This window comes from Protomyctophum parallelum (genome assembly GCF_964188405.1).
Source record: "Protomyctophum parallelum genome assembly, chromosome: 7".
NCBI classification, from domain to species: domain Eukaryota; kingdom Metazoa; phylum Chordata; class Actinopteri; order Myctophiformes; family Myctophidae; genus Protomyctophum; species Protomyctophum parallelum.
The window spans coordinates 53,547,711-53,572,503 of NC_139705.1; the positions used below are offsets into that span (position 1 = coordinate 53,547,711).

General features: G+C 43.1%; 1 protein-coding gene and 1 long non-coding RNA gene across 3 annotated transcripts in view; both read right to left on the bottom strand.

Moving 5' to 3' along the window:
• LOC310862367 overlaps positions 1–24,793 on the bottom strand; it is a 705,243-nt gene that overhangs the window by 26,631 nt on the left and 653,819 nt on the right. The window lies entirely within an intron of this gene.
• sdcbp2 (syndecan binding protein (syntenin) 2) overlaps positions 1–24,793 on the bottom strand; it is a 52,897-nt gene that overhangs the window by 20,475 nt on the left and 7,629 nt on the right. For both annotated transcript variants that reach the window (XM_083768825.1, XM_083768824.1), the window contains exons 2-4: positions 13,069–13,120; positions 7,765–8,008; positions 1–31 (exon numbers count right to left, since the gene is read on the bottom strand). The exon at positions 1–31 is cut by the window's left edge and continues 70 nt beyond it. In XM_083768825.1, the coding sequence (XP_083624951.1) occupies positions 1–31; positions 7,765–8,008; positions 13,069–13,119 (326 nt within the window). In that variant the 5' untranslated portion in view covers position 13,120. The remainder of the gene's footprint in view (positions 32–7,764; positions 8,009–13,068; positions 13,121–24,793) is intronic.

The window sequence follows — 24,793 nt, forward strand, 5'->3', positions numbered from 1 at the left end:
TCTCCCAGCTCCTGGAGGTCTGGGTAGAGGGCTGGGGTTGGAGGGGACAGAGAGAGAGAGAGAGATAAACATTAATGTAGTCTCCCATCTCCTGGAGGTCTGGGTAGAGGGCTGGGGTTGGAGGGGACAGAGAGAGTGAGAGAAACATTAATGTAGTCTCCCATCTCCTGGAGGTCTGGGTAGAGGGCTGGGGTTGGAGGGGACAGAGAGAGAGAGAGAGAGAAACATTAATGTAGTCTCCCATCTCCTGGAGGTCTGGGTAGAGGGCTGGGGTTGGAGGGGACAGAGAGAAGAGAGGGAGAAACATTAATGTAGTCTCCCAGCTCTTGGAGGTCTGGGTAGAGGGCTGGGGTTGGAGGGGACAGAGAGAGAGAGAGAAACATTAATGTAGTCTCCCAGCTCCTGGAGGTCTGGGTAGAGGGCTGGGGTTGGAGGGGACAGAGAGAGAGAGATAAACATTAATGTAGTCTCCCATCTCCTGGAGGTCTGGGTAGAGGGCTGGGGTTGGAGGGGACAGAGAGAGAGAGAGAGAGAAACATTAATGTAGTCTCCCATCTCCTGGAGGTCTGGGTAGAGGGCTGGGGTTGGAGGGGACAGAGAGAAGAGAGGGAGAAACATTAATGTAGTCTCCCAGCTCCTGGAGGTCTGGGTAGAGGGCTGGGGTTGGAGGGGACAGAGAGAAGAGAGGGAGAAACATTAATGTAGTCTCCCATCTCCTGGAGGTCTGGGTAGAGGGCTGGGGTTGGAGGGGACAGAAGAGAAGGAAAAAAATGAATAAATTGCTGCTATTTGTCGCAAATGCAAAAACATGTCAACTTCCAAAAGCAAAAGTATATAAAGCTAACGTTACCCAAAGAGTTAACGTAACACAGCTCTGTTTACGCCTTTATATAATTCCTATTTATATCCGATGTTTATTTGTAAATACATTGTGTTATTTTTCGATTGTCTTGTTCCACTTCGGCCAGAGAGAGAGAGAGAGAGAGAGAGAGAGAGAGAGAGAGACCCGTGACAGGCAAAAACTACAAAAGAAAGGACCCAAAGAGGACCCTGTGACGCTTCTTGAACCTCTTATCGCATCTTCCACTAGCATGAAGAACACTAATCGGCTAACCGGAGCCTTGCGCTATTTATTTATAGATCTACTAACACGGTGCCTCACCTCATATCACCTCATCTGAGTCGTAATGGCTGATTTTATACTTGCTGAAAATAGCCAATCTACAAGATCGGCTATTTTCAGCATCCAACCAAGTGTAAAATGACTTGTGTCTTTTACTTATACTTGTCCACTATAGTCCTTACCTAACATTTTAGTTTTCATTTAGTTTTAGTCAGTGAAAAAAAGGGAGTTGACATTTTTCTTCTTAGTTTTAGTCGACAAAATCAACGTGCTCCAAAATGGCGGCTCCCGTAAAGCGTTCATGTGTTGGGTTTCTCTCCCTCCTCCTCCTCCTGTTAAGATATTTTTTTTTGCGGCTTACGCCTTTTATTGATTTTTGAAGGGACAGACAGTAGGCTGACAGGAAACGGGAGAGAGATGGGGGGATGACATGCAGTAAAGGCCGTGTCGGGTCCGGGAGTCGAACCCGCGGCACACTGCGACTGGGTTACCAGTCCGGTGCCCAGACCGTTACGCTACGGCCTGGGCCCTCCTCCTCCTGTTGTCTTCGGTCTAGTGAGTCATACATTTACATATGACCAGATTTGACTGAGAGCCTGCCATCGCGCAAATTCCAGCTTTTCACCAGAGGAGGAAAAACTACAAAAACTAATCTTTATCCAAAATAAGTTAAGCACATATAACTAGAGCATGTCTGAAATAAGTGTCAGAGCTGAAATCGACATGTAAATATGAAATAAATGCTTAAACATGTAGTTATAGGTGTAATGTTAGAGACCACAGAAGACATGTAAATATGAAATAAATGCTTAAACATGTAGTTATAGGTGTAATGTTAGAGACCACAGAAGACATGTAAATATGAAATAAATGCTTAAAAGAAATTGTAGCTAGGTGTAATGTTAAGAGTCCACAGAAGACATGTAAATATGAAATAAATGCTTAAACATGTAGCTAGGTGTAATGTTAGAGATCACAGAAGACATGTAAATATGAAATAAATGCTTAAACATGTAGCTAGGTGTAATGTTAGAGACCACAGAAGACATGTAAATATGAAATAAATGCTTAAACATGTAGCTATAGGTGTAATGTTAGAGACCACAGAAGACATGTAAATATGAAATAAATGCTTAAAGAAATTGTAGCTAGGTGTAATGTTAAGAGTCCACAGAAGACATGTAAATATGAAATAAATGCTTAAACAAATTGTAGCTAGGTGTAATGTTAGAGATCACAGAAGACATGTAAATATGAAATAAATGCTTAAACATGTAGCTAGGTGTAATGTTAGAGACCACAGAAGACATGTAAATATGAAATAAATGCTTAAACAAATTGTAGCTAGGTGTAATGTTAGAGATCACAGAAGACATGTAAATATGAAATAAATGCTTAAACATGTAGCTATAGGTGTAATGTTAGAGACCACAGAAGACATGTAAATATGAAATGAATGCTTAAAGAAATTGTAGCTAGGTGTAATGTTAGAGTCCACAGAAGACATGTAAATATGAAATGAATGCTTAAACATGTAGCTAGGTGTAATGTTAGAGACCACAGAAGACATGCAAATATGAAATAAATGCTTAAACATGTAGCTAGGTGTAATGTTAGAGACCACAGAAGACATGTAAATATGACATAAATGCTTAAACATGTAGCTATAGGTGTAATGTTAGAGACCACAGAAGACATGTAAATATGAAATAAATGCTTAAACATGTAGCTATAGGTGTAATGTTAGAGACCACAGATTACATGTAAATATGAAATAAATGCTTAAACATGTAGCTAGGTGTAATGTTAGAGTCCACAGAAGTGAACCTTTCAAGCCTGTTTTCTCAACTCGCTGTTTCTCTGCAAGACATTACACTCTATAAGCCATATCTCCAAAACTTGTGGGTCAAACTGAACAACCAATATGTCAATTTGAATCTATGATTCCCTGCTTTCATAAGACAAAAATGTTATTTCACATGACAAATCCTAGTACTTTCAAAATCTGGTAAACAACATTGGGTGGTTTCGTTATAACAACATTCAAACTTTAACTTTCCAGCTGAGCCTTCTGGGTGTGTGTTGTGTGGGCTTACATCAATAACACATTTATTAAAAAACGTAAACCCTTAAAAAGCCGATTAGATTTCCCTGCGTATGAACCTGGACTTTGAGTCTAACAGGGTGTAAAGGAATTATACGTGTACAGAAAGCAAACACTCCATCAAGGTGTGTTTTGTGCATTGTGTGTGTCGAAGGTTATCTCCACTAGACCTATAGTCTTTAACCGCTGATCTGGTTCTTTCCTGCATGCTTCGTTAACCTCTCGCTGCCCATTTACAGCTCACTGACTGACGGCAGACACAGGTCCAGCTCTCCAGAGGACAGTTAATAAGCAGCTTGTGTTATGCCACTGCAACAGTACACAGAGTACACTAAGTAAGACTATCCTGGCATCAGCCATTCAGTTCCTGACAGGAACGGCCTACCGTCTGTCTGTCCGTCTGTCTGTCTGTCCGTCCGTCCGTCCCCCCCCTCCTCACCCATCCATGTCCTAACAGTGCTGCCAGAAGTGCTATGAGTCACCATGGTGACTCATAGCTAGCCAGCTAGCTACCGTAGCTGGCTAGGCAAAACAAAAGGCCGAAAGCCCACAGGACTTAGCATCCCAACGCACGACTAGACCAAGACACTCCATGAGAGAAAAGAGTGAAAATGTGAAGAATTTGTGCTTTCTGCTCGTCTCTCCTCGAGGCCCCCCCCCCCCCCCCCCCCATGCACATCTTTTGCCTTCCTATTTATCTTTTGTCTCACTCTGTGGCCTCCCTCCTCTTCAGTCGGATAACTCTCTCTCTCTCTCTCTCTCTCTCCCTCTCCCTCTCTCTATCTCTCTCTCTCTCTCTCTCTCTGCCAAATTCCCTTCACTTAATAACCGACCATGGTGTCCCGGCCTGCTTTCACGCTCTCCGGAAAATAGTAAAACCGAAAAGGTTTAGAAGATAAGATGAAAGGGATGGGGAGGGGGAGGGGGTGGTGGTGGTGGTGGGAGTTGGAGGTAGGGCTAGAGAGAACACAGATTATACATACAAGAGGGTCTGTTTCCCTCCCATCAGAACCACCCCCACCCCCCCCCCCCCCCCCCGGCTGGCCCTCTCACTCCTGACTCCACACATATTTATCTGTCCTCCACAAAACCAAGCAGCAGAACCCAAGAATAGAGACAGACCCCCCCATGGAGTAGTCTCGCGTTACCACACTGTTGCCTCTCGCAGTTTACAAATGTTTCCGTCGTACAGTCTGGAGCAACGGAAGCTCTGATCATGAGTAAAATATAAACGCTTCCGTCGTACAGTCTGGAGCAACGGAAGCTCTGATCATGAGTAAAATATAAATGCTTCCGTCATACAGTCTGGAGCAACGGAAGCTCTGATCATGAGTAAAATATAAATGCTTCCGTCGTACAGTCTGGAGCAACGGAAGCTCTGATCATGAGTAAAATATAAATGCTTCCGTCGTATAGTCTGGAGCAACGGAAGCTCTGATCATGAGTAAAATATAAATGCTTCCGTCATACAGTCTGGAGCAACGGAAGCTCTGATCATGAGTAAAATATAAATGCTTCCGTCATACAGTCTGGAGCAACGGAAGCTCTGATCATGAGTAAAATATAAATGCTTCCGTCATACAGTCTGGAGCAACGGAAGCTCTGATCATGAGTAAAATATAAATGCTTCCGTCGTACAGTCTGGAGCAACGGAAGCTCTGATCATGAGTAAAATATAAATGCTTCCGTCGTACAGTCTGGAGCAACGGAAGCTCTGATCATGAGTAAAATATAAATGCTTCCGTCATACAGTCTGGAGCAACGGAAGCTCTGATCATGAGTAAAATATAAATGCTTCCGTCATACAGTCTGGAGCAACGGAAGCTCTGATCATGAGTAAAATATAAATGCTTCCGTCATACAGTCTGGAGCAACGGAAGCTCTGATCATGAGTAAAATATAAATGCTTCCGTCGTACAGTCTGGAGCAACGGAAGCTCTGATCATGAGTAAAATATAAATGCTTCCGTCGTATAGTCTGGAGCAACGGAAGCTCTGATCATGAGTAAAATATAAATGCTTCCGTCGTACAGTCTGGAGCAACGGAAGCTCTGATCATGAGTAAAATATAAATGCTTCCGTCATACAGTCTGGAGCAACGGAAGCTCTGATCATGAGTAAAATATAAATGCTTCCGTCATACAGTCTGGAGCAACGGAAGCTCTGATCATGAGTAAAATATAAATGCTTCCGTCATACAGTCTGGAGCAACGGAAGCTCTGATCATGAGTAAAATATAAATGCTTCCGTCGTACAGTCTGGAGCAACGGAAGCTCTGATCATGAGTAAAATATAAATGCTTCCGTCGTACAGTCTGGAGCAACGGAAGAGCTGTCATGAGTAAAATATAAATGCTTCCGTCATACAGTCTGGAGCAACGGAAGCTCTGATCACGAGTAAAATATAAATGCTTCCGTCGTACAGTCTGGAGCAACGGAAGCTCTGATCATGAGTAAAATATAAATGTTTCCGTCATACAGTCTGGAGCAACGGAAGCTCTGATCATGAGTAAAATATAAATGTTTCCGTCATACAGTCTGGAGCAACGGAAGCTCTGATCATGAGTAAAATATAAATGCTTCCGTCATACAGTCTGGAGCAACGGAAGCTCTGATCATGAGTAAAATATAAATGTTTCCGTCATACAGTCTGGAGCAACGGAAGCTCTGATCATGAGTAAAATATAAATGCTTCCGTCGTACAGTCTGGAGCAACGGAAGCTCTGATCATGAGTAAAATATAAACGCTTCCGTCATACAGTCTGGAGCAACGGAAGCTCTGATCATGAGTGAAATATAAATGCTTCCGTCGTACAGTCTGGAGCAACGGAAGCTCTGATCATGAGTAAAATATAAATGCTTCCGTCGTACAGTCTGGAGCAACGGAAGCTCTGATCATGAGTAAAATATAAACGCTTCCGTCATACAGTCTGGAGCAACGGAAGCTCTGATCATGAGTGAAATATAAATGCTTCCGTCATACAGTCTGGAGCAACGGAAGCTCTGATCATGAGTAAAATATAAATGCTTCCGTCGTACAGTCTGGAGCAACGGAAGCTCTGATCATGAGTAAAATATAAATGCTTCCGTCGTACAGTCTGGAGCAACGGAAGCTCTGATCATGAGTACAATATAAATGCTTCCGTCGTACAGTCTGGAGCAACGGAAGCTCTGATCATGAGTACAATATAAATGCTTCCGTCGTACAGTCTGGAGCAACGGAAGCTCTGATCATGAGTAAAATATAAATGCTTCCGTCATACAGTCTGGAGCAACGGAAGCTCTGATCATGAGTAAAATATAAATGCTTCCGTCGTACAGTCTGAAGCAACGGAAGCTCTGATCATGAGTAAAATATAAATGCTTCCGTCGTACAGTCTGGAGCAACGGAAGCTCTGATCATGAGTAAAATATAAATGCTTCCGTCGTACAGTCTGAAGCAACGGAAGCTCTGATCACGAGTAAAACATAAATGCTTCCGTCATACAGTCTGGAGCAACGAAAGCTCTGATCACGAGTAAAATATAAATGCTTCCGTCATACAGTCTGGAGCAACGGAAGCTCTGATCATGAGTAAAATATAAATGCTTCCGTCGTACAGTCTGGAGCAACGGAAGCTCTGATCACGAGTAAAATATAAATGCTTCCGTCATACAGTCTGGAGCAACGGAAGCTCTGATCACGAGTAAAATATAAATGCTTCCGTCATACAGTCTGGAGCAACGGAAGCTCTGATCATGAGTAAAATATAAATGCTTCCGTCATACAGTCTGAAGCAACGGAAGCTCTGATCACGAGTAAAATATAAATGCTTCCGTCATACAGTCTGGAGCAACGGAAGCTCTGATCACGAGTAAAATATAAATGCTTCCGTCGTACAGTCTGGAGCAACGGAAGCTCTGATCATGAGTAAAATATAAATGCTTCCGTCATACAGTCTGGAGCAACGGAAGCTCTGATCATGAGTAAAATATAAACGCTTCCGTCATACAGTCTGGAGCAACGGAAGCTCTGATCATGAGTAAAATATAAATGCTTCCGTCGTACAGTCTGGAGCAACGGAAGCTCTGATCATGAGTAAAATATAAATGCTTCCGTCGTACAGTCTGAAGCAACGGAAGCTCTGATCACGAGTAAAATATAAATGCTTCCGTCATACAGTCTGGAGCAACGGAAGCTCTGATCACGAGTAAAATATAAATGCTTCCGTCGTACAGTCTGGAGCAACGGAAGCTCTGATCATGAGTAAAATATAAATGCTTCCGTCATACAGTCTGGAGCAACGGAAGCTCTGATCATGAGTAAAATATAAACGCTTCCGTCATACAGTCTGGAGCAACGGAAGCTCTGATCATGAGTAAAATATAAACGCTTCCGTCATACAGTCTGGAGCAACGGAAGCTCTGATCATGAGTAAAATATAAACGAGATCAGACACAGCCGGACGCCTGTGGGCTGCGAGCATAGATATACGCAGGTCTATTTTTTTTGGGGGGGGGGGGGCTGTCCTGCTTCTCTTTCATTGTTTGTGGGACTCACTTGTCCCTTGTGGGCCGAGGGTGTCGGGCATAGGTTGGGCGTAGGTTCCCTCGGGCTGGTAGGTTCCCTGAGGCTGGTACGTCCCCTCTGGTTGGTAGGTTCCCTGAGGCTGGTACGTCCCCTCTGGTTGGTAGGTTCCCTGAGGTTGGTACGTCGCCTCGGGTTGGTAGGTTCCCTGAGGTTGGTAGGTTCCCTCAGCGATGGCTGGTACTGTGGAGGTGGTCTGGGCAAATTGGGCCTGGGCCTGGGGGGGGAGACAGCGGAGAGAAAACACAGCAGTGAGTGAAGGGTGAAGCTGTATGTTGACCTTTTTTTAAAGATATTTTTTTTGCGGCTTACGCCATTTATTGTTTTTTTTTCTTTTTTGAAGGGACAGGAAACGGGAGAGAGATGGGCGGGGGAAGACATGCAGTGAAGGCCGTGTCGGGCTGGGGAGTCGAACCCGCGGCACACTGCGACCAGATTACCAGTCGGGTGCCCAGACGGTTACGCCACCGACCTGGGTTACCAGATTTTGTTGACTATTATTATACTATGACCAAAGATGTTCGTCGACTGCCTGTTTTCACTGAGGAAAAAGTAAAAGGAAACTACATGAAAACTAACCTATGATGACTAAAACTATTTGACATGAAATGGCAGGTGGAGCGAAATGCCTTCACGACGGACGACGTACGTCGCGACGTATATTTTTCCGTCGCAACGTATATTCGAGTACGTCCTGGCGTAAATATCAATTCGTCCCGGCAGAACGGACTCGTCGCGGCTATATCTACCCGTTTGCGACGTAATATGTTGGCTATTATTTTCCGTCGCGCCAGAACGGGACTCGTCGCAGCTATATCTACCCGTTGTGGCGTGAGCTGGACTCGTCGCGGCAGAACGTGACTCGTCGCGACTATATCTACCCGTTTGCGACGTGCGCCTCGCCGGTCCGGTCTCCAGGCGAGCCTGCGTCCTTCATATATTTTTTTTCCTGCTCTCGTTGGACTTAACTTTAAAAGTCCAATGGAACACCTCTTTGTAACGGGTCGCTGTAGTATAGTGGTCTAATTCCTCGCCTCTCTATTCTTTTTTGCTGAGGACGCTGGTTCAATTCCCGCTCGCGGCAAACCAAAATTATTATATTTTAGACAGACAGACAGACAGACAGACAGACAGACAGACAGACAGACAGACTGCCTGTCTGCCTGCCTGTCTGCCTGCCTAATGTATTGTAAATAATGTATTCATTCCATACGGCTATTTTTTTTTAATATAAAAACTTTTGTCTTTCGCGCGATTCGAACCAGCGTCGTCAGCACCAAAACATTGAGAGGCGAGTGATTAAACCGCTGGACTACAGCGGCCATACGTTACAAAGAAGTGTTTCATTGGACTTATAAAGACAATAGCACCCAGCTGCAGTCACGCAAGGGGAGGGACCGGAAGTGCTTTTATTTCCGGCTTCCACGTGCACAAGCGCACATACACGCACGCGAAATATAATGCGCGTGCACGACACGCACTTGCTGGTGCGCGCTTAAATGCCGGGTGTATATAGTACCATCTGTGCTTAAACATAATTACGTGGTCGGTTTGGAAAAGTTTGAAGTAGTTTGTTGTAGGTAATATTTTAATTGAAAGCTTATTAGTTGGTGGTATAAGTGTGCATATTTGAAGAAATGCAAATCTAACAATAATAAAATGATATGCAATAATAGGCTAGGCCTATATGGTCGATTATAACATAATGATATCAAGGCATTTAAGTAATGTAATAAGTTGCTATAACCCCGTACCCCTGTCCCACACACACCATGTCCAGACCATAGATCACAGACACACGACCATATGCATTTAATTTACTATGAAAACCTGCATTTCCCGTCAGTCAGTCAGTAAGTGTGTCATGTCACGCCTCGTGTCATGCCTCCATATATGGTCACGCCTCATGACACGTCACACCGCCATATATGGCCGTTTCCATATGATATAAGATCCCGACACTGACCTCATCAAACCCTGGATAGCCATACATTGAAAAGACTGGATCATCACCTAGATCTCCATATATGGAGCTGAGGCGGCCAGCAACTCTACATCTGACCTCATAATGTAATAATCAGCTCATAATGTAATTAAAAGACGAGCACATAACTTAATAGATTTTTCTATAATGTAATAATGTGTTACATTAAGAACCTCCACATAGGCGACTCATACTGTAATAAAACTTCATAATGCAATAATGTCTTTATAATGTATGAGCTGATTATTACATATTGCATTATATTTCGCGTGCGTGTATGTGCGCTTGTGCACGTGGAAGCCGGAAATAAAAGCACTTCCGGTCCCTCCCCTTGCGTGACTGCAGCTGGGTGCTATTGTCTTTATAAGTCCAATGAAACACTTCTTTGTAACGTATGGCCGCTGTAGTCCAGCGGTTTAATCACTCGCCTCTCAATGTTTTGGTGCTGACGACGCTGGTTCGAATCGCGCGAAAGACAAAAGTTTTTATATTAAAAAAAAATAGCCGTATGGAATGAATACATTATTTACAATACATTAGGCAGGCAGACAGGCAGGCAGACAGGCAGTCTGTCTGTCTGTCTGTCTGTCTGTCTAAAATATAATAATTTTGGTTTGCCGCGAGCGGGAATTGAACCAGCGTCCTCAGCAAAAAAGAATAGAGAGGTGAGGAATTAGACCACTATACTACAGCGACCCGTTACAAAGAGGTGTTCCATTGGACTTTTAAAGTTAAGTCCAACGAGAGCAGAAAAAAAAATATATGAAGGACGCAGGCTCGCCTGGAGACCGGACCGGCGAGGCGCACGTCGCAAACGGGTAGATATAGTCGCGACGAGTCACGTTCTGCCGCGACGAGTCCAGCTCACGCCACAACGGGTAGATATAGCTGCGACGAGTCCCGTTCTGGCGCGACGGAAAATAATAGCCAACATATTACGTCGCAAACGGGTAGATATAGCCGCGACGAGTCCGTTCTGCCGGGATGAATTGATATTTACGCCAGGACGTACTCGAATATACGTTGCGACGGAAAAATATACGTCGCGACGTACGTCGTCCGTCGTGAAGGCATTTCGCTGTCTCTCTGAAATGGGTTGTAACAATTAACAAAATCCATTAGATCTATTGGAGCAGAGAGTAGTTCTTCTTGCCCCTGAAAAGTAACGGATTATTTGGACATTCAGGTTTTTTCGCCCCGACAGCAAAGCGACGACATGCAGTGAATATGAAAATATAACCAGCCTACAGTAAGTCTCTCTGTACGTCAAACTGTATAGCAGATACAGTGAATATGAAAACATAACCAGCCTACAGTAAGTCTCTCTGTACGTCAAACTGTATAGCAGATACCAGTGAATATGAAAACATAACCAGCCTACAGTAAGTCTCTCTGTACGTCAAACTGTAGACAGATACAGTGAATATGAAAATATAACCAGCCTACAGTAAGTATCTCTGTACGTCAAACTGTAGGCAGATACAGTGAATATGAAAACATAACCAGCCTACAGTAAGTCTCTCTGTACGTCAAACTGTAGGCAGATATACAGTGTGCTGGCTCCGGGCAATGACATGCTTAACCCATTCTGGGGCGAGAACCCCTTTTGGTGTTTTAAAGCATTATGTTATACTTTATTGAAAAATAGGTGTTATTTTGTGCATTTGGCCATTTCCCCTTTCATAAGCCCTCAATGAATTGCATTGAATTGAATGGGGTTTTTGTGCAAATTCACTTACCGGTATTTCCATCGCTCAAAAATCAATTACTGGAGGCGAGAGAAATAAGTAATAAGTAAAGTAATAAGTAACTAGTTACTTTTCTCAGGGAGTAATAAGTAGTGTAACTTTATTCATTTTTTTAAGTAATAAGTAGAGCTGGGACTCGATTAAAAAAAATAATAATAATTAATTAATTAATCTAGATTAATCGCATTTTAATCGCATATCAATATTCAACCCGAGAACAGCGAGAAACCTTTTTTTTAATGTTTTTTGGTATCCCAGTGAATCAATGAATAGTGACTACAGGATACCACTCATTTTCCACACATTACTGTCATTAATATACCTGTTGTGGAAATAATAATAAAAAGTCACCCCATTCTGTGTTGCCTAGAACTGGAGGTCTGAAAAAAAAATAGTAACAGTAACAAGTACATCTCAGTGACATCACAAAGCTGTACTTAACATATTGTTACTGTTTTTTGTCAGACCTCCAGTTCTAGGCAACACAAAATGGGGTGACTTTTTATTATTTCCAGTTTTCAGTACTAAAAGTGCCCAGTGAGAAACGTTCTGCGGTGAAAATAAAGGTGCGATTAATTTATCTGTAATTAATCGCGATTAATTTTTCTGTAGTTAATTAATCAAAATGAATCGCAATTAGTCCCGGCCCTAGTAATAAGTAATAAGTAGACGCAAAAAATGTCAGATGTCGCCACTACGACCAAAATGTTTCCGGAAAACCGCTAGCCTAGCAACCCAGTGGGCTCTGCTCTGGGAGAACAGAACAGCTGATTTTTATGTTTTCATTAGGCGTTCCATCATGCTCGTTTTGAGCACGGCTAGAAGGCTGTTTCAACCAATGACATTGCTTCCTCGAAATGACCTGTTGTATAATTTGCATTAGCTATTGTAACAGGCCCCGCCCCCAGTCATGTTGGACTTTCCTGAAAACATAGACGTAAAACAAAGAACAGTAGTTCTCAAAAAATAGCAGACATACAAGTCTGTGCTACTTTTGAACAATCTTGAAATTATTTGAAATGTTTTGAATAATTTATATGGGGGACAAGGGGAGAGCAACGGACTTGAACTCATGCTTCCTTCATGCCTGAGTGTACAAGTTGCTCCTTTACACCTGACAGGGGGGAGTTTCCCTGGTTGGACGTAGCGCGTGGAAGAAACACGTTATTCCAACCAGTTCCTTTCCCCTCCATCAGGCGCCCCGGCTGGTCAGGGGGACGCAGTTTAGAGACCAGGATTACTGCATGTTTTTGTGAGGGTATCTACCCTAGGGGACACGGGGAGAACATGCAAACTCCACACAGAAAGGCCCTTTCGCCAACCCCGCCTTCGGGTATGGGCACTGATGACGCGGAGGAGGAAACACGCCGCCAGCGCCCACAGCGCCCCGAGCGGGAATCGAACCCAGGACCTTCTAGCTGTGAGGCGACAGCACTACCAACTGTGCCACCGTGCCCCTATGCCCTTTCTCTTCCTTAGAGGACAGAGAAAGGGACTCTGGCCAAACCAGCCACAGAATGATTAGATAAATCCTTTCAGCCTTACCTTCATCACCTTGTCCACCTTCAGATCCTCTAGGGACGGATACAGAGACATCCTGAGGAGAGAGATGGAGACTGAGTCAGAGACATACAGAGACATAGAGACATACAGAGACATAGAGACATACAGAGACATACAGAGACATACAGAGACATAGAGACATACAGAGACATAGAGACATACAGAGACATCCTGAGGAGAGAGATGGAGACTGAGTCAGAGACATACAGAGACATACAGAGACATCCTGAGGAGAGAGATGGAGACTGAGTCAGAGACATACAGAGACATAGAGACATACAGAGACATCCTGAGGAGAGAGACGGAGACTGGATCAGAGACAAGAACTATAGGATAACTATAGGATAACTATAGGATACAGAGACATCCTGAGGAGAGAGACGGAGACTGGATCAGAGACATACAGAGACATAGAGACATACAGAGACATCCTGAGGAGAGACGGAGACTGGATCAGAGACAAGAACTATAGGATAACTATAGGATAACTATAGGATAACTATAGGATAACTATAGGATAACTATAGGATACAGAGACATCCTGAGGAGAGAACTATAGGTGTGAAATAAGACTTGTCTTGTGTTGGTTGGTGTAGGTATTTGACTACCAGTCAGAATAAAAAAATACAAATGAAAGTGTGTGTGTTTGTGCGTGCGACCCCGTGCGTGCGTGCGTGCGTGTGTGTGTGTAAGGGCGGGGGCAGGGGGGGAGAGGAAAACATGTCTCTGTGAGACAACAACCCAGTCGGAGGAGACTTCGACAAAAAGGTTCTACAAGGCGGACCGAAAGTGTTAATGAGATTGCTGCTATTCGATTAAGTCTGTCCTCCTAATCCTCCTGGCTGTGATCCCTCTGGTTAAGAGAGGAGGACCTCCTCGTAGCTATACGAGCTTGTAGGTCTGCTATTTCTTTTAATCTCGAAAATGTGGGGCAAATCTTTGAATATATATATATTCTTTCACAGTGAACGTTTATAAACTCAATTTTATGCTTCTTGGGGGGGGGGTCGTCCCTGGAACATATTTTCAGGTTGGTGGTCCGCAGCCAAATACAGATAATTCTGGGAGTCCTTGACATGAAAAAGGTTGACATAAAGAAACATAGGTTTTTTTTCAGAAAACTGTCAGGATTTACAAGACCTTTTTTTTTAAGAATCGGCCTCAGGTCAAAATGGGTTAATCATGGACATTGAGGATCAGAGAGACAGAATGGCTCATAAATGTAGACAGAATGCATGATGGTTCCGTCTGTCTGTCTGTCTGTCTGTCTGTCTGTCTGTCTGTCTGTCTGTCTGTCTGTCTGTCTGTCTGTCTGTCTGTCTGTCTGTCTGCCTGTCTGTCTGCCTGTCTGCCTGTCTGCCTGTTTCCATTTCACTTCCCTTCTGTTCTGTTCTCAGTCGCCGTCTCGGTTTCAGAGCGACGCCCGACATGTCGCAAGCTAAACCTCCACCTTTCATCTACTCTAAGTATGTACGTACTGGACACTGACATGACAACAAACACGTGTAACTTTACTGTTTTACTGGACACTGACATGACAAACACGTGTAACTGTTGTAGCAGGTCATGTATGTTACTGGACAATGACATGACAAACACGTGTAACTGTTCAGTAGGTCATGTATGTTACTGGACACTGACATGACAAACACGTGTAACTGTTCAGTAGGTCATGTATGTTACTGGACACTGACATGACAAACACGTGTAACTGTTGTAGTAGGTCATGTATGTTACTGGACACTGACATGACAAACACGTGTAACTGTTCAGTAGGTCATGTATGTTACTGGACACTGACATGACAACAAACACGTGTAACTGTTGTAGTATGTTGTCATCGTATGTTACTGGACACTGACATGACAACAAACACGTGTAACTGTTGTAGTATGTTGTCATCGTATGTTACTGGACACTGACATGACAAACACGTGTAACTGTTCAGTAGGTCATGTATGTTACTGGACACTGACATGACAACAAACACGTGTAACTGTTGTAGTATGTTGTCATCGTATGTTACTGGACACTGACATGACAAACACGTGTAACTGTTGTAGTATGTTGTCATCGTATGTTACTGGACACTGACATGACAAACACGTGTAACTGTTGTAGTATGTTGTCATCGTATGTTACTGGACACTGACATGACAACAAACACGTGTAACTGTTGTAGCAGGTCATGTATGTTACTGGACACTGACATGACAACAAACACGTGTAACTGTTCAGTAGGTCATGTATGTTACTGGACACTGACATAACAACAAACACGTGTAACTGTTCAGTAGGTCATGTATGTTACTGGACACTGACATGACAACAAACACGTGTAACTGTTGTAGTATGTTGTCATCAGTGTTGTGTTCGTCGACTAAAAGCAAGACAAAGTAAATGTTCGTCGACTAACTTCTTTCACTGACGAAAACTACATGGAAACTAAATGAAAACCAAGCTACAATGACTAAAACTAAGACTAAATAATATGTTGACAATTTCGTAAACAGATTAAAAACTAGAGTAAAATGTTAGGAAGGGACTAGTCGACAAGAGATCCAGTAAAAGTAAAAAAAAAAGAAAAAAAGTCATTTTACACTCGGTTGAATGCTGAAAATAGCCGATCTACAAGCTCACAAGGCGTCGCGCTGCGATGCATTGTGGGCTTGTAGATCGGCTATTTTCAGCACGTGTAAAAACAGTCATTACGACGGCATCAAGGCCCGCCAAAATACATTTTAGTCGACTAAATCAACTGCAGATTTAGTCGACTAAAATCTTGTGACATTTAGTCGACTAACACTAATACATTCCAGGTGACTAGAATGTGACTAAACCTAAATTAAAACTACTCAAGAGACAATATGGTCATCATCAGCCATGTCAGTGGATATATTCTAGTATTAATCCATTCTGACCTGAGATCAGATTCTAAAAAAATGTCTTCTACATCCTGACAGTTTTCTGAAAAAGCTATGTTTCTATGTCAGTGGTTCTTCAATTTTTCAAAAATAGCAGACCTACAAGCCACCGAGTGGCGCGCTATGAGCTTGTAGATCAGCTATTTTTCAATGTAATGCTATAACACCAACAGGGGTTCCCACCCAAAAGGGGTTAATAATGTTACTACACAACAGAAGCAAAAAGGACACCTGTATAACCAGTGGTGTTTTGGGCAGCAAAAGTCACGTGGAATGTTTTAGTGTTAGTCTAGTTTTAGTCTACTAAATATCATAAGATTTTAGTCGACAAAAATCTTGGTGCAATCACAGTCTAATAGAGACTCATCTTTGCATTGGTAAATTTTCTCAATACGGGGATTTCTAAAGGTTTCGAGGTCAAGGCAGAAAGCAGAAGGTGATTCGTGACTTTGCAAACCTGGAATAGCCAAACTTCCCCAAATATGTTTTCACATAGTGGTTTTTCCCCAATTAGTATAGTCCCTTGCGTGTGTGTGTGTGTGTGTGTGTGTGAGTGTGAGTGTGAGTGTGAGTGTGAGTGTGAGTGTGTGTGTGTGTGTGAGTGTGTCATGTATTTGTTTTGCTTTTTACATGTTCCCTAATCACAGTGGTGGTGTTTTTATACCACATGTTTCAGTATTTAGTTAGTAACTACTAGACCATCAGTTGTGTTAAAGCTGTGATGCTGCTTCCAGGCACGTTGCATGGATGAAATGATCGACTGGGCAAATTAGCATCGCTGAGGAGGGGGGGGGGGGGGGGGGTAGGGGGTAGGTGTGAACGATCTTGCCGACGTGCTAATGGGGGACGATTTAAAACAAAGGCTTGCATGCATGCTGTAGTTTGCTACTAAACAGACATTTGCGTGAACACAAGGGCTGCCAAAGTAGGCTATCTGTTGTTGTTTTTCTTGTTCTTACGTCCCACTCTCTTCGAAGTTAGACTGGGCCATCTCTAAACTGACTGGGCCATCTCTAAACTGACTGGGCCATCTCTAAACCGACTGGGCCATCTCTAAACAGACTGGGCCATCTCTAAACTGACTGGGCCATCTCTAAACTGACTGGGCCATCTCTAAACTGACTGGGCCATCTCTAAACCGACTGGGCCATCTCTAAACAGACTGGGCCATCTCTAAACTGACTGGGCCATCTCTAAACTGACTGGACCATCTCTAAACTGACTGGGCCATCTCTAAACAGACTGGGCCATCTCTAAACTGACTGGACCATCTCTAAACTGACTGGGCCATCTCTAAACAGACTGGGCCATCTCTAAACAGACTGGGCCATCTCTAAACAGACTGGGCCATCTCTAAACAGACTGGGCCATCTCTAAACTGACTGGGCCATCTCTAAACTGACTGGGCCATCTCTAAACTGACTGGGCCATCTCTAAACTGACTGGGCCAATGGACACTGCACCGGTGGCTGCTTCTATGCTGTATGTGTGTGTGTTAAAGGTGTGCTGGTGCTTCAATGCTGGTGTGTGTGTGTGTGTGTGTGTGTGTGTGTGTGTGTGTGTGTGTGTGTGTGTGTGTGACTGATGATTTAGCTCTAAGAGCAGGTCACGCCGCGCCCCGTTTTGCGCAAGTCTCGTCTTTGCTTTGACTCTGTATGTAATGGCGCCGCTCTATAACCATCCACGTCTGAACACACCTTTGGAGCAGCTGAGATGCAGAGATTGAGAGACCCAGAGAAACAAACGGTACAAACGATGATACGACAGCGTATTCGCAGAAGAGACTCGATCCATCTATTATATAGTCCTCCACTCGTTTGCCTGCCTTTTGTTCTGTTTAGTTGTCTCCACCAGGCCGAAGGCATGGGGAGAGAGTATGTTTTGCACTCCGTCCGTCCGTCCGTCCGTCCGTCCGTCCGTCCGTGTGTGTGTGTGTGTGTGTGTGTCCGTCCGTGACCAGCTAATCTCGGCCACCGTTAACCCGGTCGATGCCAAATTTTGCACACACACTCCTTGGATGCCAACGATGAACCTCTGCCCCAAACTTTCCAGAACGGCCTGTTATAGCGCCACCAGGAGGCCGCTTTGTGCAAAACAAGTTTTTGCACAGCACACCTACACATTTTGTCCAAACATCACGCAAATTGGTACACAGTCTCTCTAGAGCCATTCAACGAAACCGGTCTTTCAGATTTCTCAGACTCGATCCTGATTGGTTAAGATTGGCTTCCAAATTTCACAGGAGTGCTCAGTTTCAAACAAAATGCTGCAAATCATGAACACATCGCGTGATTTCCGTGAAATTGTGCACCCACATTCCCACTAGGCCGAGGACGAAATGCCACATGAACAATTTCAACTCAGCCTCAAGGTGGCGCTATAACTGGCCGAAAAGTGTTTTTACCTCTAACTGCACGGATCTGTGGATAACCTGGTGGAGACCTGTGCCCAGAAGGGCACTTTTTCTAGTTAGTTTTGTTCTTTATAAGTTATTCTGGTCATTCTGCAGTAAGTTATGCCGTAGATATATTTTGTTCTGTTTGTTGCCCAGTTCTCCTATATAATAATTGTTAATCTTATAAGTTTGTAAACTATTACTTTCTAATATGAAGCCTGGTTCCTATACTCCACCATGTAGGGGTGCCAGGTATTTTCTTTTCCCTGATTTATTGTACTTAGGTTAGTTAGGTTAGTTGGGGATTTAGAATTGTATTTTTGTTTAACCTTCTGTTAGGGCCTTTAGTTAGGGGTAAACTTTTGAGCCATTATCTTAGAATAGAACCTGCACCTTGAAGCCAATACTATACAGCTGTGAACCAAAGAACAAGAAAATGTAAACTTTGTCTGTGCCAACGAAAAAAAAGAGCTGCAACAATAAACTAAAGTTATTTTTAGGGCCGGGACTAATTGCGATTAATGAACTACAGATAAATTAATCGCACCTTTTTTTTCAACGCGGAATGTTTCTCACTGGGCGCTTTTCTATAGTACTGAAAACTGGAAATAATAAAAAGTCACCCCATTTTGTGTTGCCTAGAACTGGAGGTCTGACAAAAAACAGTAACAATATGTTAAGTACAGCTTTGTGATGTCACTGAGATGTACTTGTTACTGTTACTAAAATGTTTTCAGACCTCCAGTTCTAGGCAACACAGAATGGGGTGACTTTTTATTATTATTTCCACAACAGGTATATTAATGACAGTAAAATGTTGAAAATGAGTGGTATCCTGTAGTCACTATTCGTTGATTCACTGGGATACCAAAAAACATTTAAAAAAAAAGGTTTCTCGCTGTTCTCGGGTTGAATATTGATATGCGATTAAAATGCGATTAATCTAGATTAATTAATCGCAAAGCCTCTGATTAATTAGATTAATTTTTTTAATCGAGTCCCAGCTCTAGTTATTTTTCAACCCCGTCTCCTCTTATATATTATGTTATGTTCCTTCACCCTAGACCAGGGGTCCTCAACTAGAAATGATGAAGGTCCACAAATATTTTTTCGAATAAGACAGAGGTCCGGTCCCATGCGCGGCGTCCATCGGAGAGCGGGGCTCTATGCCCGTTTAGTATGGTCAAGCCAAGCTTATACAAATCAGATCCCCTTCCACCCAACCAATAATGGGGTGCAGAGTGCAGGCCCGGAGTGGAACTCCAAATCAGGCCGGGAGTTATACGCCATGGCAGGCCACACTGTGCGCGCGTAGCGCGCGCCAGAATTTTGGGGGCCCTTGGGGGACATTTTGGGGGCCTTTGCAGCAATTTCACATGAGAAATGTATACCATCTGATGTTATTTATATTATTAACTTAACTTTTTTTGGGTGGTCCGCAAAGAGGTGGACCACGGTCCGGTCGCGGACCGCGGTCCGCCAGTTGAATACCCCTGCCCTAGACAAAGGTGCATGACATCATGTTCCTAAATGATGTATGTACAGTACAGCAGGTCATGTGACTGTAGTAGCAGAGCTAACGCTAAATCAATCGATACACATCACTGAGGGGAAGTCAGGGAGAAGCTACACACTGACTCCCCTTCCTTTATCCCATTCTGACCTGAGATCAGATTATAAACATGTCTTCTACATCCTGACAGTTTACCATTCTGACCTGAGATCAGATTCTAAACATGTCTTCTACATCCTGACAGTTTACCATTCTGACCTGAGATCAGATTCTAAACATGTCTTCTACATCCTGACAGTTTACCATTCTGACCTGAGATCAGATTCTAAACATGTCTTCTACATCCTGACAGTTTACCATTCTGACCTGAGATCAGATTCTAAACATGTCTTCTACATCCTGACAGTTTACCATTCTGACCTGAGATCAGATTCTAAACATGTCTTCTACATCCTGACAGTTTACCATTCTGACCTGAGATCAGATTCTAAACATGTCTTCTACATCCTGACAGTTTACCATTCTGACCTGAGATCAGATTCTAAACATGTCTTCTACATCCTGACAGTTTACCATTCTGACCTGAGATCAGATTCTAAACATGTCTTCTACATCCTGACAGTTTACCATTCTGACCTGAGATCAGATTCTAAACATGTCTTCTACATCCCGACAGTTTTCTGAAAAAGCTATGTTTCCATGTCAGTCGTTCTTCGATTTAATTTTTTTTAGCAGATCTACAAGTTCATAGCGCGCCACTCGGTGGCGCGATATGAGCTTGTAGATCTGCTATTTTTCAATAGCTAAAGCATAACATGATGCTGACACCAAAAGGGGTTCCCACTTCCCGCCCAAAATGGGTTATGGGAAGTCAAGTGGCCTCAATGAGAGGATATTGATCAGCTATCTGCTTAGTCCTTCCTATAGTGCTTACTGTACTATGGTGATGTACATTAGACAGAGACACAGAGTTACTGTACTATGGTGATGTACATTAGACAGAGACACAGAGTTACTGTACTATGGTGATGTACATTAGACAGAGACACAGAGTTACTGTACTATGGTGATGTACATTAGACATAGTGATTACTGTACTATGGTGATGTACATTAGACAGAGACACAGAGTGAATGGGTTACTGTACTATGGTGATGTACATTAGACAGAGACACAGAGTTACTGTACTATGGTGATGTACATTAGACAGAGACACAGAGTGGAGGAACGACTCTACAAAATGTCTTCTAAATCCTGACGTTTTCTGAAAAAACCTCATGCTTCTATGTTTAGTCGTTCTCAAACATTTTCATGTCAAGGACCCCCAAAAAGATATTTGTAATTGGCCGCCGGCCCCCCCATCTGAAAATATGTTGTTCCAGGGACCCCCCCCCCCCCCCTCCAGAAACAAAGATTCAAGTTAAAAGGTTCGCTCTGAAAGGATATATATTCAAAGATTTGTGGCACATTTTCACGTTAAAAAAGAAATAAGTAGCAGATCTACAAGCTCATATCGCGGCACTCGGTGCCTAAAGTATAACATAATGCTTAAAACACCAAAAGGGGTTCTCTCTCTCTCTCTCTCTGTGAAGAATTTGTGCTTTCTGCTCGTCTCTCCTCGAGGCCCCCACCCCCCCATGCACATGATCCATGACGCATGAGTCAGACAGATTTCATCCTCAGGAAGCATGACAAAAGAAAGAAACGAAACCTAAAGAGACAAGAGGAATATAAAACTGAAGTCAGCTGACTGATAATAAGGTTATTCACCACTGTAAAAACAACAACAGGTCTGCTGTTTCAAGTTTTAACCCATGTTGTTCAAGTTGAACAGTATCTATTAAGAAATGATAATATAATCCCATGAATAGGTAATGCTGCTCTTTCTTCTCAAACCAAAAGGAAAGACCAAAAAAGGCAGAAGCCGTAAACTGAAAACCATCGACTGGAATGACATTACAAGCATTAGAAGATGGACAGGACAACGATGTGATGATGATCAAATCAAATCAAATCAAATCAAATCAAATCAAACTTTATTTCTAGAGCACATTTACAAAGACCAGAAGGTCAACCAAAGTGCCGTACACGATCATGAGGCCAAACATACAATCAACACAACAAGTAGCATTATAGTAAAACTTAAAGTAAGACTTAAAGGCCTCTAAGAATCAGGCAGACTTGATATGTAGGGGCAGACAGACAGTTCCAGAGTTTGATATGTAGGGGCAGACAGACAGTTCCAGAGTTTGATATGTAGGGGCAGACAGACAGTTCCAGAGTTTGATATGTAGGGGCAGACAGACAGTTTGATATGTAGGGGCAGACAGACAGTTCCAGAGTTTGATATGTAGGGGCAGACAGACAGTTCCAGAGTTTGATATGTAGGGGCAGACAGACAGTTCCAGAGTCTGGGGCCCGCCACTGCAAACTAAGGCACGGTCACCTCTGGACCTGTAATTGGAATTGGGCACAGTCAGGAAAGGAAAGGTATACTATGTTTACCCAGGGTAACTGGACTAAAGGTACTATGTTCACCCAGGGTAACTGGACTAAAGGTACTATGTTTACCCAGTGTAACTGGACTAAAGGTACTATGTTTACCCAGGGTAACTGGACTAAAGGTACTATGTTTACCCAGGGTAACTGGACTAAAGGTACTATGTTTACCCAGGGTAACTGGACTAAAGGTACTATGTTTACCCAGGGTAACTGGACTAAAGGTACTATGTTTACCCAGGGTAACTGGACTAAAGGTACCATGTTTACCCAGGGTAACTGGACTAAAGGTACTATGTTTACCCAGGGTAACTGGACTAAAGGTACTATGTTTACCCAGGGTAACTGGACTAAAGGTACTATGTTTACCCAGGGTAACTGGTCTAAAGGTACTATGTTTACCCAGGGTAACTGGACTAAAGGTACTATGTTTACCCAGGGTAACTGGTCTAAAGGTACTATGTTTACCCAGGGTAACTGGACTAAAGGTACTATGTTTACCCAGGGTAACTGGACTAAAGGTACTATGTTTACCCAGGGTAACTGGACTAAAGGTACTATGTTTACCCAGGGTAACTGGACTAAAGGTACCATGTTTACCCAGGGTAACTGGACTAAAGGTACTATGTTTACCCAGGGTAACTGGACTAAAGGTACTATGTTTACCCAGGGTAACTGGACTAAAGGTACTATGTTTACCCAGGGTAACTGGACTAAAGGTACCATGTTTACCCAGGGTAACTGGACTAAAGGTACTATGTTTACCCAGGGTAACTGGTCTAAAGGTACTATGTTTACCCAGGGTAACTGGACTAAAGGTACCATGTTTACCCAGGGTAACTGGACTAAAGGTACTATGTTTACCCAGGGTAACTGGACTAAAGGTACTATGTTTACCCAGGGTAACTGGACTAAAGGTACTATGTTTACCCAGGGTAACTGGACTAAAGGTACTATGTTTACCCAGGGTAACTGGACTAAAGGTACTATGTTTACCCAGGGTAACTGGACTAAAGGTAATATGTTTACCCAGGGTAACTGGACTAAAGGTACTATGTTTACCCAGGGTAACTGGACTAAAGGTACTATGTTTACCTGCAGGGTAACTGGACTAAAGGTACTATGTTTACCTAGGGTAACTGGTCTAAAGGTACTATGTTTACCCAGGGTAACTGGACTAAAGGTAATATGTTTACCCAGGGTAACTGGACTAAAGGTACTATGTTTACCCAGGGTAACTGGTCTAAAGGTACTATGTTTACCCAGGGTAACTGGACTAAAGGTAATATGTTTACCCAGGGTAACTGGACTAAAGGTACTATGTTTACCTGCAGGGTAACTGGACTAAAGGTACTATGTTTACCTAGGGTAACTGGACTAAAGGTACTATGTTTACCCAGGGTAACTGGGCTAAAGGTACTATGTTTACCCAGGGTAACTGGACTAAAGGTACTATGTTTACCCAGGGTAACTGGACTAAAGGTACTGTGTTTACCCAGGGTAACTGGACTAAGCTCATAGAACTTGTTTACAGCCAGGCCCTGCTCATAGAACATTTCATGGTAGGGGTTCAATGCCTTGCTCAAAGGGCACTTCAGCGGTGGTAATTTTAACGTGCCGGTCCGGGGATACGAACTATAGCGACCTTCACGATATCAAGACCGCTCTGCAAACCGTTCGGCCACCGCTGAGTATGAGTATGATGATAAGATGGACAGGACAAAGATGAGATGATGATGATGATAAGATGGACAGGACAAAGATGTGATGATGATGATGATAAGATGGACAGGACAAAGATGTGATGATGATGATGATGATAAGATGGACAGGACAAAGATGTGATGATGATGATGATAAGATGGACAGGACAGAGATGTGATGATGATGATGATAAGATGGACAGGACAGAGATGTGATGATGATGATAATGATAAGATGGACAGGACAAAGATGTGATGATGATGATGATGATGATGATGATGATAAGATGGACAGGACAGAGATGTGATGATGATGATGATGATGATAAGATGGACAGGACAGAGATGTGATGATGATGATGATAAGATGGACAGGACAGAGATGTGATGATGATGATGATAAGATGGACAGGACAAAGATGTGATGATGATGATGATAAGATGGACAGGACAGAGATGAGATGATGATGATGATGATAAGATGGACAGGACAGAGATGAGATGATGATGATGATGATAAGATGGACAGGACAGAGATGAGATGATGATGATGATGATAAGATGGACAGGACAGAGATGTGATGATGATGATGATGATAAGATGGACAGGACAAAGATGTGATGATGATGATGATGATGATGATGATGATAAGATGGACAGGACAGAGATGTG